We start from the raw sequence: 15,082 nt of genomic DNA, 5'->3' as shown, positions 1-15,082 counted from the left end.
GTTTGAGCCCTGGTCCGGGAAGATCCCACATGCCACAGAGCAACTAAGCCTGTGCACCACAACTACTGAGCCTGCGCTCTAGAGCTCACAAGCCACAACTACTGAGCCCACGTGCCACAACAACTGAAGCCCGCGTGTCTAGAGCCCGTGTTCCACAACAGGAGAAGCCACCACAATGAGAAGCCCATGCACCGCAACGAAGAGTAGCCCCCGCTCACCACAACTAGAGAAAGCCCGTGGGCAGCAACAAAGACCCAAAGCAGCCAAAAATAAATAAATAAATTCATTTTTTAAAAAAATGGAAAACAAACAAACAAAAATAATAAAGTTAAACGCTAACATATCAATAACTACGTAAGAGTAGGTGATCTAAGGACAGAAATTGGCATAATACATTAAAAAACATGATTGAACTATGTATTGTCTTTATCGCTTCAAATATAATGATATAAGCAGGCTGAAAGTGCAAGGATAGAAAAAGATGTACCATGCAAATATTAATCAAAGGAAAGCAGAAATGTCTATATTAATATCAGATAAAACAGACATTAGAAAGAAAATTACCAGAGACACAGGGGGGACAGGATATAATAATAAAATTATATAATGAAGGCATAGCAATCCTAAATGTATATGCACCAAACAAGAGAGCTGCAAAATATGTGAAGCAAAAATCAATAGAACTAAAAGGAGAAACAGACAAATCCACAATTAATGTTGGAAACTTCAAAACCCCTCTTTTAGCAACTGACAGAACTAAACAGAAAATCAGCAAGGATATAAAAGAACTCAACAACACCACTGACCAACAGGCTCTAATAAATATTTATAGAACACTTTATCCAACAGTAGTAGAATATACATTCTTTTCAAGCACCCATGTAACATATACCAAGATAGACCACGTCCTGGGCCATGAAAAAGAAACCTCAACAAATTTTTAAAAACTGAAATCATATAGTGTGTTCTCTGATCACAATGAAATCAAACTAGAAATCAATAACAGAAAGATAACAGGAAAATTTCTAACACTTGGAAACTAAACAACACACTTCTAAATAATCCACAGGCCAAACAGAAAATCTCAAGGGAAATTTTAAAAAAAAGCTGAATGAATGAGATGAAAATGAAAATACAACATATCAAAATTTGTGGGATACAGCTATGTAGTACTGAGAGGGGAATTTATAATACTAAATGCATACATTAGAAAAGAAAGTCTCAAATCCATAATCTAAGCTCCCACCTCAAGAACCTAGAACAAGAAGAGTAGAATAAACCCAAAGCAAGCAGAAGGGAGGAAATAAATGAAAAACCCAAGGAAGGAAAAACAAAAGATAAAGGCCATGAGATTGATTTTGAGACTACTTAGGACTGATAAGCAGATGAACGTAAACCAAGTGAGGCTGCTTTCGCTTCTTCTGGGGAGAGAGCACACATGACTGAGGAGTGCACTGGAAAATCGCTCTAGAACACTGCTACAAAGGGTTCATTTCTGAATTCCTAAGTCCCTGTACCTATGTAATTATCTTTTCACATTCTGGGCTAAGGCACAAAGTAAAAAGCAAAAGTCCTTTGAAGGTTAAAATGTCTTATCTAAGTGTTTGAAACATTAGCAACAAAATTTCCTACCACTATTTAAGGGGACAGCACAGAAGACCAACAGATATCCATTAAGGTAAAGCTCCGAAGGGAAGCCACAAACACCAGCTAAATTTACCTATTTTTACACATGACTTGAATACTGGTTGTTCGGTAATTCGGGATCTTTCCTTCAACCCACTGACAATACTGGATATAGGTTTTCTCAAAAAGTCTTTCTTACCTCGTAGAAGAAGGGATGTCCAGCCATATCGAAGATGTTAACTTTGATTTCTCTGTCTCTGACTTGTACCCTGAAATGTTCAAATGCAAACAATCCCAAAGAAGGTCGTGGCTTCTGTATTCATGTTAATATCATTTATGTCGCTTATGAATTTCAAAAGGTTATGTGTATGAAATTTAAAAGAGGTACTTTCTTAGTGCCTCTTCTTGATTCCAGACAATCTTTACAACAGGAGCCACAACCTGGCAGGTGGCTCCTGTTTTAAGAACTCTGAACTCACTTGGAATAAACCCCCTCATTTAGCCTCACCTTACCTCGACACTTCAGTCCACACCCCGTAACAAAGAAATAGTAGCTACTACTGTGGTGCTAAAAAAAAAAAAATGGATTAGGGACAGTAGGAGCAAGATGAAGGAAAACAAAATGTTTTACTTCACTTAGTAAGACATCGTAATTACTACTGGTTATGCTTGGTTACCATGCAGTACAATAAACAGTATAAAATAAACAGTATAAAGATGTATATTATTAATGTTGATTGTTTAATTTTCCTATGCCCTTCATCTGAGCAAGAACAATAGTCAATTTGTTTTCAGAAATTTGGAAATACAGAAGAGAACAAAAAGGGAAGTAACAACCATTCATGTTAGAATTAACTACTGTTAACATCACAGTATACTTGCTTCCAGTCCCTTTATTTTTTTAAAGAAAAATCACTATTACTGTTTCTATAGCAAAGGCGGCTGGTTGGGGATGGCTGACAGAGTAACAGGGCAGGCCGCGGGACCCTCGAAGGATTGTGCGTGACTGCAGGCAGCCTCCTTTGGGAGGCCGTTTCCATTCTTTTTTCACCTCGGTCCCCACCCCAGGACTCTGGGCCTCGTTTTCTTATCTGGGAAGAAGGGTGTGGAGTCGTCTCCCAGCCCACACTCAGTGGTGTTAGGGCAAACCGAGGGCAAGCTGCCCAGCAAAGGTGCTGACCTGGCATGCGGTCCCTGTGGCTCCTGTGTGGCCCCATTTCTGCCCTCTGGAGCAGCAGAGCCCACGCACCAGATGTTACAGAACCTCCCTATCTTGGCTGCCCATCTCTGCAAATATGTGACCAGACTAGAATGGTCAACCCCAGGAGAGGCTGGACACAGAAGGCACTGCCCTGCCTTTGAGAAACCTGGAACAACTGGGGGAGACACAGCTGTGTAGGTAAAGAATACCTGGATGGCAGAGGAGACAAGATTCTGTAGATAAACCCCACACTCACATCTGCACCCAACCAGGAGAGCAGAGGAGTGACTGGTCTCCACCATGGGGCCAAGGGCTGCCACCTTCCCTCCTCCTCCTTCTTTAGGACAGCTTTACTTTAATATAATTGATGTACAGTAAGCTGCGCATGTTTAAAGTATATAATTTGATGAGTTTGACATATGTCTACGCCTGTGAAGCCATCACCACAGTCAAGACAATGAACATATCACTCATTTCCTTGGGCCCCTTTGAAACCCCTCCTTCCTGCCCTTCCTGCCCTACTTAGCCAACCACTGATCTGCTATCAGTCACTATTAGGTCAGTTTACTTTTTCTAGAATTGGATATATGTGGAATCATACCGTGTGTTCATTTTTTGTCTACCTTCTTTTACTCAGCATTATTATTTTAGGGTTTATCTATGTTGCTGCATATATGAATAGTTTGCTCCTTTTGTTGCTGAGTAGTATTCCATCATATGAACATGCCACAGTTCGTTTATCCATTAATCTGTTGATGAACAGTTGAGTTGTTTCTAACTTGGCGCTACTAGAAATATAGCTTCTATGAATGTTCACATACAAAAAAAAATTAAAATCACTATTGGAAAATGAATGAATGAAACTTCATAAATAATTCAAACACTAAAGAAAAGTAGAAAGATGAAAGTTTAAAAGTTATCCCAAATCCTACCACCCAGAAGAAAAACCTTCATTAATATAGATGAACATTACTGTAGACTTCTTTGTGTACATAGATAAGACTGATAGACATAAATATTTTTATAGAATTGGGATATTAATTTAAAAGCATAAAATTTACATTTCACTGAATTTAACAAAAGAAAAAAAAAAGAAACTGATGTAAACTGGGAGGAATTATTGAGCTTTAAATATAAATGCTCTTTACTACAAAAACAGTATTTCCTAAAAACATTCCTGTAAGGTTAAAAATGGAGATTATTAGCAATAAATTAACAGATTAAAGTTATGTTTTTTTAAGTAGCATGTTTCAGTTTAGACAGCATTGATAAGAGTTCCTCCCATGGACTACAAGGACAGCAGCACCTGCTCCCATTGTTTCTATACTACCTCCTGGCTTATTTATGATTATTGTTCCCTGTCCAAGTTTATAATATCCTCTATTACTTTTTTTTCACTTTTTTTTCCACTTTCTTTTCTGAAACCATAATTCCTACAGTTGTTTTATATTACTTGTATATTTCAATCAAACTACTAATCATCATGATTTCTTCATTCCTGAATTCTCTGCCATATTTCATCAATTCTAAGATGCAAATTTGTTTTCATTTTAACATCTGTGAAATCAGGATCCATCTTACAAAAGACAGTGTGAGAAGAGCAAAACAAAACAACAACAGAGTTTGAGAGCATCTGCATTAGATCTCGTGTAACAGTTTATATTAGAAAGTTTTGCCAGATAGCAGCTGAGAAGGGATGGAACTGAAGTTTATAAAATCAGGAAGTAACACAAATGTGTTCACAAATTGCAACTCAAAAGAGGTCAATTTAATTCAGAAGTCTGACAGAGGAAATTACCTTAAGAAAAATGGTAATTCATTACCTCAAGCCAGTGCTTGCTTTCCTAAATTGTGGCCTGAAGACCACCTGCATCATTATATGGAAATATGGGGAGGGTGTTTAAAATGTAGTCCTGTGCCCCACCTCAGATCCCATGAATCAGAATCTTAGTGGGTGGGTCTTAGGAATATTCATTTTCACAAACTCTACAACTAATTCTCAAGTATACTGAAATCTGAAGGATGGAGTGGGAATCTATTTTTGTTTTGTTTTGTTTTTTAACATTTTTATTGGAATATAATTGCTTTACAATGGTGTGTTAGTTTCTGCTTTATAACAAAGTGAATCAGCTATACATATACGAATCTATTGTTTTGACTGCCCAAAAGAGTACCCTCCTTCTCCCAACTGTGGTTTAAATGGGTTCTTCCATCTTCTTTTTTGATGCCACTCTGCTGGCCACAGCTAACTGAGCTGGGGAAAGGCACCTATCTCCACCTGGACAATCAAAACCTTACCTGGTATTTTTTAAATTTGTGATTAGTTTTGGTAAACTTGAGAGCTACCAGCAGCTGTGGAGAAGGAGCCAAAGGTAGAGAGAGACACATCATGAAAGGACCAGGTTATATTTTCTCCCTGGTTCCAGCGATCTCTGAGACCCAGCTACATCCTTATAATTGGATTATGTGAATTGATTTTTTTTTTTTGGCTTGAGTTGGGTTTCTGTCAATCATATTCTCCTCCTCACCATAAGACAAAAAATAAAAATAAAAAATCAACCAGAAACAATACAGTCAGCCTTACAGAATGCTCTGTATCCATGGATTCGACTAAACTTGGATCAAAAATATTCAGAAAAAAATTCCAGAAAGTTCAAAAAAGCAAAACTTGAATTTGCCACAAGGTAGCAACTATATATTTACATAGCATTAACACTGTATTTAAAACTATTTATTGATATATTGTATTAGGTATTATAGAGATGATTTAAAGTATTGAGAGGATGTGCATAGGTTACATGCAAATACTACACTATTTTATATAAGGGACTTGAACATCTGCAAATTTTGGTATCCACAGGGGATCCTGGAACCAACATCCCTTGGATATTGAGAGATGACTGTAGTCTGTTGAATAAACCACAGTTCTAGGGCATAACATGATAACTCTTATTTCTTAAATGAATAAATTAGCTACTTAACATGGATTCAAAACAAAACTGCCTTGAATAGGATATCCTACCATATAACTGATGAAATCCTGTGCCCTGAAGTATAGATACACCCTACCACTTTAGTCTACCTTCTTGAATGTTGCCCTCATATTCTAATGTTGCAAACTTCCTCTTCAGATGTATCTATCTTACCGAACAATAATTATTTATTGAGTATCGACTATGTATAAGCACTGTACCAGGCCCCTGGAGATAATTTATACTAATAGCCCCTTCTTAATGGAGCTTTAAATCTAGCAGGAGACATTAAACATATACAAACGATAACACAAGACAATTTATGCTAAGACCCATGAATAGCAGAGAATTTTAATATTTCTGTCATTTTCAACTAAAATGAGTCCTGACTGATAAAGGAGCTGTTCAGAAAGCCATATGGGAACAGTCACACTTTATACCTTGAGGAGACTGACAGGCGGAGAGATGAGGGGAAAGGACATTTCAGGTGGACAGAATGAATGATGGCACTGAGATAGGAAAGTATGATGGCACAAATTCAGCATGGGTGGAGAGTAAAGTGTGTAAAAGAATGAGATAAGAGAGAAGGGAAGGGGCAGGTTGGGGTCTGAACAGCGAGCACCTGAAATTCCACCTTTGTGGATGTGCTGTCTACCCCAATTCTACTTTCCCCCAGTGTAATTTCCTGTTAATGTGACCCTATCTCCCCAAGCTCAACCCACCCTTGATTCATCTCCAAATAAATCCCCATTTATACCTAATTTTACTCTTCCCAGATCATTTTTGCTGGATTCTAATAGGATGTAAAGATCATAAAAGGAAGTTCTCTGATAGAAAATTTTCCACATAATATTTAGGCTTCTGGGAGAGAATATTTCAAAATTCTCTAAAAATATACCTGCTAACGAGACCTGCTTATATAGAAACATGCTTCCTGAAAAGCTACATCTGCCAGGCAGGCTTCGTGCAGACTTGCTCATCACCAGACCCTACACCCCACACGAAGCCTGGCAAACAGAAGGTACTCCATGATGAACAAATGATGTGATTACTACTATCTGTAAAGGTCTCATTCTTATGTGTCCCAGTTTATCTTCAGACTCTCCATTTCAAGACAGATCAGTTTAGAAGGGTTCTGAATTTCTACGTAATTTGCAAGCCCAAGGAAAGAATATATGTACTCACTTTGTGACTCCATAGTCAATTCCAATTGTTGCAAGGTATTTAGACACAAATCTTTTCTCACAGTATCGCTTTATAATACAGCTCTAAAAAGGTAAAAATACATGCTTTTAGTAAAGACACTCTGGGAACGTATACAAAATAAGCACATTTCTTCATTATGGTTTCTTCATTCACCACGAGACACAAAGCTTTTTCAAAAGCCAAAACTATAAAATAACCGAAACAAATACTAAAGGTGAAGATTTTAAAGAAAAATTATTTTAAAATTCTTCCCTTAATACCAAATATGGGTATGTTTTCAGTTTAGTGTTCAATCCTTGTTCTCTTTTCTTTTTTTTTTTAATAAATTATTATTATTTATTTATCTATTTTGGGCTGCGTTGGATCTTCGTTGCTGTGCGTGGGCTTTCTCTAGTTGCAGCGAGTAGGGGCTACTCTTCTTGTGGTGCGCGGTTTTCTCCTTGCAGTGGCTTCTCTTGTTGTGGAGCATGGGCTCTAGGCACGTGGGCTTCAGTAGTTGTGGCACATGGGCTCAGTAGTTGTGGCTCCCCAGCTCTAGAGCGCAGGCTCAGCAGTTGTGGCGCACGGGCTTAGCTGCTCCACGGCATGTGGGATCTTCCCGGACCAGGGATTGAATCCATGTCCCCTGCATTGGCAGGCGGATTCTTAATCACTGAGCCACCAGAGAAGTCCTTCTCTTTTCTTCTAAAGACCTCTTCTGCTCGTATATTTTTAATAATAATACCAAAATATGTGTCTACCTTGACCTCCCTCCCCAGACCAGATCCACATCTCCAAATATCTACCAGACTAATTTCTACTTAGATGCCCCACTCACTGTTCCACAAACTCAAAATGCCCCAAAATGAACTAATCTTATACATAAAAACAGCGAATCCTGTTCACATCCTAGTTCTGTTCATAATACCACTATTTTCCCAATTACAGGGTATTAAATTATTAAAGTCACGTTTGATTCTGAGTCTTTCTAAATCTTCTTTTGAATGTTTCTTCCATCTTTCTCCTCACTCCAATTCCCACTGGTACCATTCTGGTTTAAGTCTTCATCATCTACTTCTGTACAACTACAACTACAGGAAATTCTTTATTGGTCTTTATGTCCCCTTTCCCTCCCAACTTCAATCAGCAATGCATACCACTAATGTTATTTCACTTCCCTAACTCAAAAATCTTCAGTGGCTTCTCACTGCCAAGAGTTCAGCATCCAAATTCCTTTGTCCGTTATTCAAGATCCTCCATAATCTGGCCCTAATCTGTCTTTTCTGTCTAAACCCTTCGAATATAAACCCTCCATTTCTGCAAAACTCCCAGGTCTGACTTCTGTCATTACTTTTCTCTCTACTTGGAAAGAGCTTTCTCCCTTCTTTCCAAATCTTACTTATCCTTTAAGGTCCAGTGCAAACTCTGAGCTTCCAGGTTATAAGAGATCTTGCCTACATCTGAACTTCTCTAACACTTTTTATATACTATATGTGTATATAGTACATATACTGTATATGAATATAAATGTATATATACATATATAATGTATTAGTTATCAGTTATTCACTGCCTTGTTATCTTTTCACATGTGCATATTTATCTTACTTCTTCAGCTAGACAGTAAACTACTTGAGGGCAAGCACCAGTATTTTACTTCTTTATATCTTATAACTTTATATCTGAGCAATTAGCTCAGTGCCAATGAAAAACTGAATTAAAATGACTTGTACGTTAATGGCAATCCTTAGCACTCATGAAACATAATTTACTTGAAGTGCTGGTCATGAAGCTTATTCTGCTCAAACACTTTCCTGATGAACCTCAATCTATATTAAATAGGACAGTTGCTTTAAAAAGTACTTAATAAGCTCATTGTGAACTGAAGGAAAAACTTCTTTGGAGTGAGTACTGCTAAGAGGCTATACTTTTAAAAAACACTTTATAGGTTGAAAGCACTTCTCAAATGTTTTCTCTCACAATATCCTAGAAAAATAAATACAGCCTTTTTCTAAATTATTCATGAGATTAAGGGATCTGGAAGTCCTTTAATTCCAGTACACTATTTAAACACTAGCCCTAAGTATTTAAAGAGATACACATTTAATTAATGGTATGAATAACCACTCCCTATAACCAAAGAGACAGGGTTCCTGGACCTTAGGATCTTATAAACTAAGTTAAATAACATAAATATAGAGAGACTTTTTTGCTTTCTCTATTTTCTTAAATAGATTTTTAGGTACTTTTTTAATGCAGTTCCAATTAAAATCTTAACCAATTAAAATCTTAAGTTTTGAAAAAAAATCTTAAGGTATGAATCTTTTTTTGCCTAATAGAATTACCCTAAAATTCATATGAAAGAACAGTTATCTGAGAAGAACTAATCCAAGTATGAAAAACAGGAAAGGGGCAGGGCAGTAGAAAGAGGTGGGAATTTGTATTGACAAATATTAAAATATAGTCTGAAACTGAGAGAGTATTATACTGGCATAAGAATAGACAAGTAGGTCAGTAGAACAGAACAGAGAGCTCAGAAATAGATCCCATTATATATAAAAATTTAAAAAGTGACAAAGGTGATATTTAAAGTCAATGGAAAAAAAAATCTATTTAGTAAAATGTTACTGGCACAATTGCATATCCATCAGGAAAAAATTTAAGTTGGGCCCTGAACTTCCCTATATACAAAAATAAATTACAGATAAATTTATGATTTAAGCATTTAAAAATAAAACAATAAAAATTTCAGAAGAAAATGTGCAATATATGTACAACCTTAGGGAAACCTTTTCAACCAAGAAAGAAAACCCAGAAACCATGAAAGACAGGCATAATCTGTATGTGTATGGCTGATTCATTTTGTTGTGCAGTGGAGGCTAACACAACATTGTAAAGCAACCATACTCCAATAAAGAAAAAAAAAAAAAAAAGACAGGCATAGCCAAAGCAATCTTGAAAAAAGAACAAAGCTGGAGGTATCATACCCCTTGATTTCAAGCTATACTACAAAATGACAGTAATCAAAACAGTAGGTTATTGACACAAAAACAGACACATAGATCAATGGAACAGAATAGAGAGCCCAGAAACAAACCCACACTTACATGGTCAATTAATCAATGACAAAGAGGGTAGAATATATAATGGTAAAAGACACCCCCTTCAATAAATGGTGTTGGGAAGACTGGACAGCTATATGTAAAAGAATCAACTGGACTACTTTCTCACACCATATACAAAAATAAAGTCAAATGGATTAAAGACTTAAATCTAAGTCCTGAAACCATAAAACTCCTAGAAGAAAACATAGGTAGTACACTCTTAGACATCAGTCTTAGCAAAATTTTTTTTGGATCTGTCTCCTCAGGCAAGAGAGACAAAAGTAAAAATAAACAAATGGGACTACATCAAACTAAAAAGCTTTTGCACAGCAAAGGAAACTATCAACAAAATGAAAAGGTAGCCTACTGACTGAGAGAATATTCTTGCAAACGATATATCTGATACGGGGTTAATATTCAAAATATAGAAAGAACTCAGACAACTCAACATCAAAAAAACGAAATAGCCCAATTAAAAAATGGGCAAAGGATCTGAATAGACATTTTTCCAAAGAAGACATACAGATGGTCAACAGGCACATGAAAAAGATGCTCAGTACCACTAATCATGAGGGAAATGCAAATCAAAACCACAATGAGATATCACCTTTTATACCTGTCAGAATGTCTATCATCAAAAAGACAATAAATGACAAGTGTTAGAGAAGATGTGAAAAAAAAAGGAACCCTCGTGCAATGCTGGTGGGATTGTAAATTGGTGCAGCCACATGGAAAACAGTACGGTGGTTCCTAAAAAAAATAAAATAGAACTACCATATGATCCAGCAATTTCACTTGTGGGTATATACCTGAAGAAAACAAAAACACCAATTCGAAAAAATATATGCACCCCAATGTTCACTGCAGCATTATTTACAATAGTCAAGATATGGAAGCAACCTAAGTGTCCATCCGTAGACGAATGGATAAAGAAGATGTGACATATAAAAATGGAATATTACTCAGCTATTTTAAAAAAATGAAATCTTACCACTTGTGAAAACATGAATGAATTCTAGAGGGAATTATGCTAAGTGAAATAAGTCAAAGAAAGACAACTAGCATATGATCTCACTTATATGTAGAATCTAAGAAACAAAGGAAACAAAACAGAAACAGACTCAGATACAGAGAACAAATGGGTGGTTGCCAGAGGGTACGGGGGATGGGGAAGTGAAATAGATGAATGGGATTATCAGGTACAAACCTCCACTTACAAAACATAAGCTACTAGGATGTGTTATACAGCATAAGGAATATAGTCAATAATATTGTAATAACTTTGTATGGGGACAGCTGGTTACTAGACTTGTGATCATTTCATAACGTATGCAAATGTCAAATCACTATGTAGTACACCTGGAGCTAACATAATATTATACGTCAACTATATTTCAATTTTAAAAAGATAGGCATAATTGAGTATATACAAATAATAATAAAATCAATTGTATGGTAAAATATAAAAGTATTAAAAGACAACATACTGGGGCAAATATCTGTAACTCATATGACTGGCAAAAAGTTAATAACTCTAACGTCCCCCAACCAGAAAAACTGGTAAGAAAGACACATTATCCAACAGAAAAATAGGCAGGGACTATAAATTGAGCAATCCACAGAAAAGCAAATCCAAATGTTCAATAAGCATTTGAAAAGATGCTCAGCTTCATCTGTGGTCAGTGAAATGCAAATTAAAGTAACAATGAAATTACTTCTCACTAACCAGATCAGTAGCAATCAAAAGAATGACAATACTGTGTTGGCAGGGAGTTAGGCGGAAATGTACCAGCATATCACTGGTAGAAACACACCTTTTTGAAGAGCAATTGGCAATTGCTACTAAAATTTTAAAATGTGCTATTCAACTCAGCAGTTCTACCCCTGGGAATCTAGTCCAGGTATTTAAGGATATATATACCTATAGAAGTGTATTATAGCAAGATTGTTTGTAGTAGAGAAAAAGGGAAACAAGTGAATTCTCATCAGTAGAGGGGATACTCGCATGTCACGGACTATTATGCAAACATGAAAAAGAGTGATTGGAGCTATGTCAGATAATTGGAGGAATCACCACAATCTACTGTTAAGAGAGAAAAAGCAGGGCTTCCTTGGTGGTGCAGTGGTTGAGAATCCCCCTGCCAATGCAGGGGACACAGGTTTGATCCCTGGTCTGGGAAGATCCCACATGCCGCGGAGCACCTAAGCCTGTGCACCACAACTACTGAGCCTGTGCTCTAGAGCCCGTGAGCCACAACTACTGAGCCCACATGCCACAACTACTGAAGCCCATGTGCCTAGAGCCTGCACTCCACAATAAGAGAAGCCACCACAATGAGAAGCCCGCGCACTGCAACGAAGAGTAGCCCCCGCTCGCTGCAACTAGAGACAGCCTGTGCGCAGCAATGAAGACCCAACACAGCCAAAAAATAAATAAAATAAATAAATAAATAAATCCTGGATGTCATTTAAAAAAAAGAGAGAGAGAGAAAAAGCAAACTCCAGAGAAGTATATATAATACTGTACGATGTGGGTACTTTTGACTGCAAGTAAGGGAAACCAATTCAACTGACTTAAGAGGAAAATATTTACTATAACTGGAAATCTAGAATTAGGGCAGTCTTCAGAGTTGGTTGATATGAAGAGTCAATGGTAAGAACATCAGGATCAGATCCTAGAGGACACTGAGAACTGGGCTGGGATTCTGGGGTAAATTGATGCCAATGCAGAAAGCTGAATTGGATATAAACAAAGACCACAGAGAAATTCCCCCATTGAGGGAGTTAAGCCCTTGGGAACCTCCTTTTTCTTATTGCATCTCCAGAACCTCTAAAACAATGCTGAATAATAAAAGAAAACAGTATGTATCCTTTTCTGCATCTAATTTTAAAGGAAATGGACTTACCATTTGGTATGTTTGCTGTTGGTTAACAATAACTATAGTTTTAATAATAATAATAAAAATATTGTTTTTCATATTTAAGTAGCTTCATTTTATTCTGATTTTGCTTAAAGTGTTTATTAGGTTGATTATATCATTTTTTTTTTACAGTACAGAAAATACTTTCTCTAGTAATCAGTTCATATAACAAATTATGTTGATTAACTTCTTGATGTTTAACCAAGTTTGCACTCTGTGGGATAAACCCTACTTGCTAATAGTGAAATTGTTTTGATATGTTGCTGAATTCTATTTGTGGATATTTAGGAATTATGCATCTGTATGTATATGTGAAAATGGTATATACTTTTCTTTTTTGATACTATATCAAGTTTTGCTATTTAAGTTATCATGACTTTACATAAATAAATTGGAGTGCTGTTCATCTTTTTCTTTGCCTTGGAATAACTTAACTGAAATTATGCGTTATTTAGAGCTTAAATAAAGCTTGTTCATGAAGCCATCTGATCCTGATACCTTTTTGGATAGTAAGTCTTTTAATTGCTTTTCCAACTTCTCCTTAAGTGACTGGTCATTTGTGTTTTCTACTTTTTGAGTCAATTTTGGTAATTATATTTAGCTAAGAAATCCTCCATTTCCTCTACATTTTGAAATGTGCTCCCACAGAACTGAATGTAGTAGTCTCTAGTCTTTCAGTTTCTTCCAGTATGTGATTATGTCTCCTTTTCAGTATTAATCTTGTAATTTTTTGCTTTCTCTATTTTTCTTAAATAAAATTTTAGGCATTTTTCTTTTTCATTAATCTTTCCAGGGAATTCTCTCTTTCTCTTGGTGAATTTTGTGTCCTTTTTCTTCTGTCTTAAGTTCCTTAACTTTTTAAAATTCCACACAATAATATACCATAATATTCATACTTTTAAGGCATACAATTCGGCGGTTCTAGGCATATTCACAAAGTTGTACAACTATTATGTTCCTTTCTAGGCATATTCACAAAGTTGTACAACTATTATGTTCCTGTAGTTTTTAATCTCCCTTTTTTAGAAATGAGTAAGATAATGCATTTTCCCTTCACTACAGCTTTAAATTTGCCCTGAAGATTTTGGCATGCATTCTCTCCTTTCATTGCTTTCTAGTTATTTTGTCATTTGCTTTGATTTGCCCTTTGATGCAAGGATTATTTACTAGGGCATGCCTTAATTTTTAACTTGAAATTATTTATCTGTATATCTTCCTATATTTTCCAAATTCTTTAAAATGAGTATGTATTACTTTTATAACTAAGGCAAAATTCTTAAATTACATTTAAATCTTTTATCTGTGAAAAATTTATCTTTGAGAAAGGCATTCAATAGGAATCCACTCCACCCCCAAATAGTAGAAAGTTGTTGTAAAAGTGCTTATTAAATGGTCCCTACTTTCCCAGTTTAACTATATTTGTTGTAAACTGAATTTCCTTATATGTTTGGGTTCATTTCTGGACTCCATTCTGTTCCACTGATGTCCCTATATTTCCTCTCCAGTATCAATAGGAAAAGACTGTAACTTTAAAATATGTTTTAATATCTGGTAGTGTTAGTCTCCTCTCATTTCTTTTCCATAATTTTCTTGCTGATTCTCACATTTAATTTTTCATAAGGACTTTAGTACCTTTTACTATGTTCTGAAGGAAAAAAAAGTATTGCTGTTTTAACTGGAACTGAATCACATTTGTAGATTATTTTAAAGAACTGGCATCTCTAAAATATTGAGTGATCCTAATTAAGAAGAAAGTATATCTTTCCATCTATCTAAGTAATTTTGTGTCCCTTTGTAGAAATGTTTTTCATATAGGTCCTAGGTGCTCCCTTCGTAAGTTTAAACCTAGGCCCTTTATTTTGGTTGTTATTGTAAATTAAAATAGTTTTTCAGGGCTTCCCTGGTGGCGCAGTGGTTGGGAGTCTGCCTGCCGATGCAGGGGACACGGGTTCGTGCCCCGGTCCAGGAAGATCCCACGTGCCACAGAGTGGCTGGGCCCATGAGCCATGGCCGCTGAGCCTGCGCGTCCGCAGCCTGTGCTCCGCAACGGGAGAGGCCACAGCAGTGAGAGGC

The 15,082-nt window shown here is 36.4% G+C and overlaps 1 protein-coding gene across 1 annotated transcript in view; it reads right to left on the bottom strand.

The window, feature by feature from the left end:
* The window catches only part of DNAJC27 (DnaJ heat shock protein family (Hsp40) member C27), a 35,787-nt gene that overhangs the window by 18,908 nt on the left and 1,797 nt on the right, over nucleotides 1-15,082 (bottom strand). Inside the window, exons 2-3 of the mRNA XM_060169279.1 lie at nucleotides 6,985-7,067; nucleotides 1,826-1,895 (exon numbers count right to left, since the gene is read on the bottom strand). Of these exons, the coding sequence (XP_060025262.1) occupies nucleotides 1,826-1,895; nucleotides 6,985-7,067 (153 nt within the window). The remainder of the gene's footprint in view (nucleotides 1-1,825; nucleotides 1,896-6,984; nucleotides 7,068-15,082) is intronic.

The sequence above is a fragment of the Lagenorhynchus albirostris genome, chromosome 13, assembly GCF_949774975.1.
Source record: "Lagenorhynchus albirostris chromosome 13, mLagAlb1.1, whole genome shotgun sequence".
Classification (NCBI taxonomy): Eukaryota; Metazoa; Chordata; class Mammalia; order Artiodactyla; family Delphinidae; genus Lagenorhynchus; species Lagenorhynchus albirostris.
The sequence above is the reverse complement of the archived record's forward strand: the minus strand, read 5'-3'. Positions and strand labels throughout refer to the sequence as shown.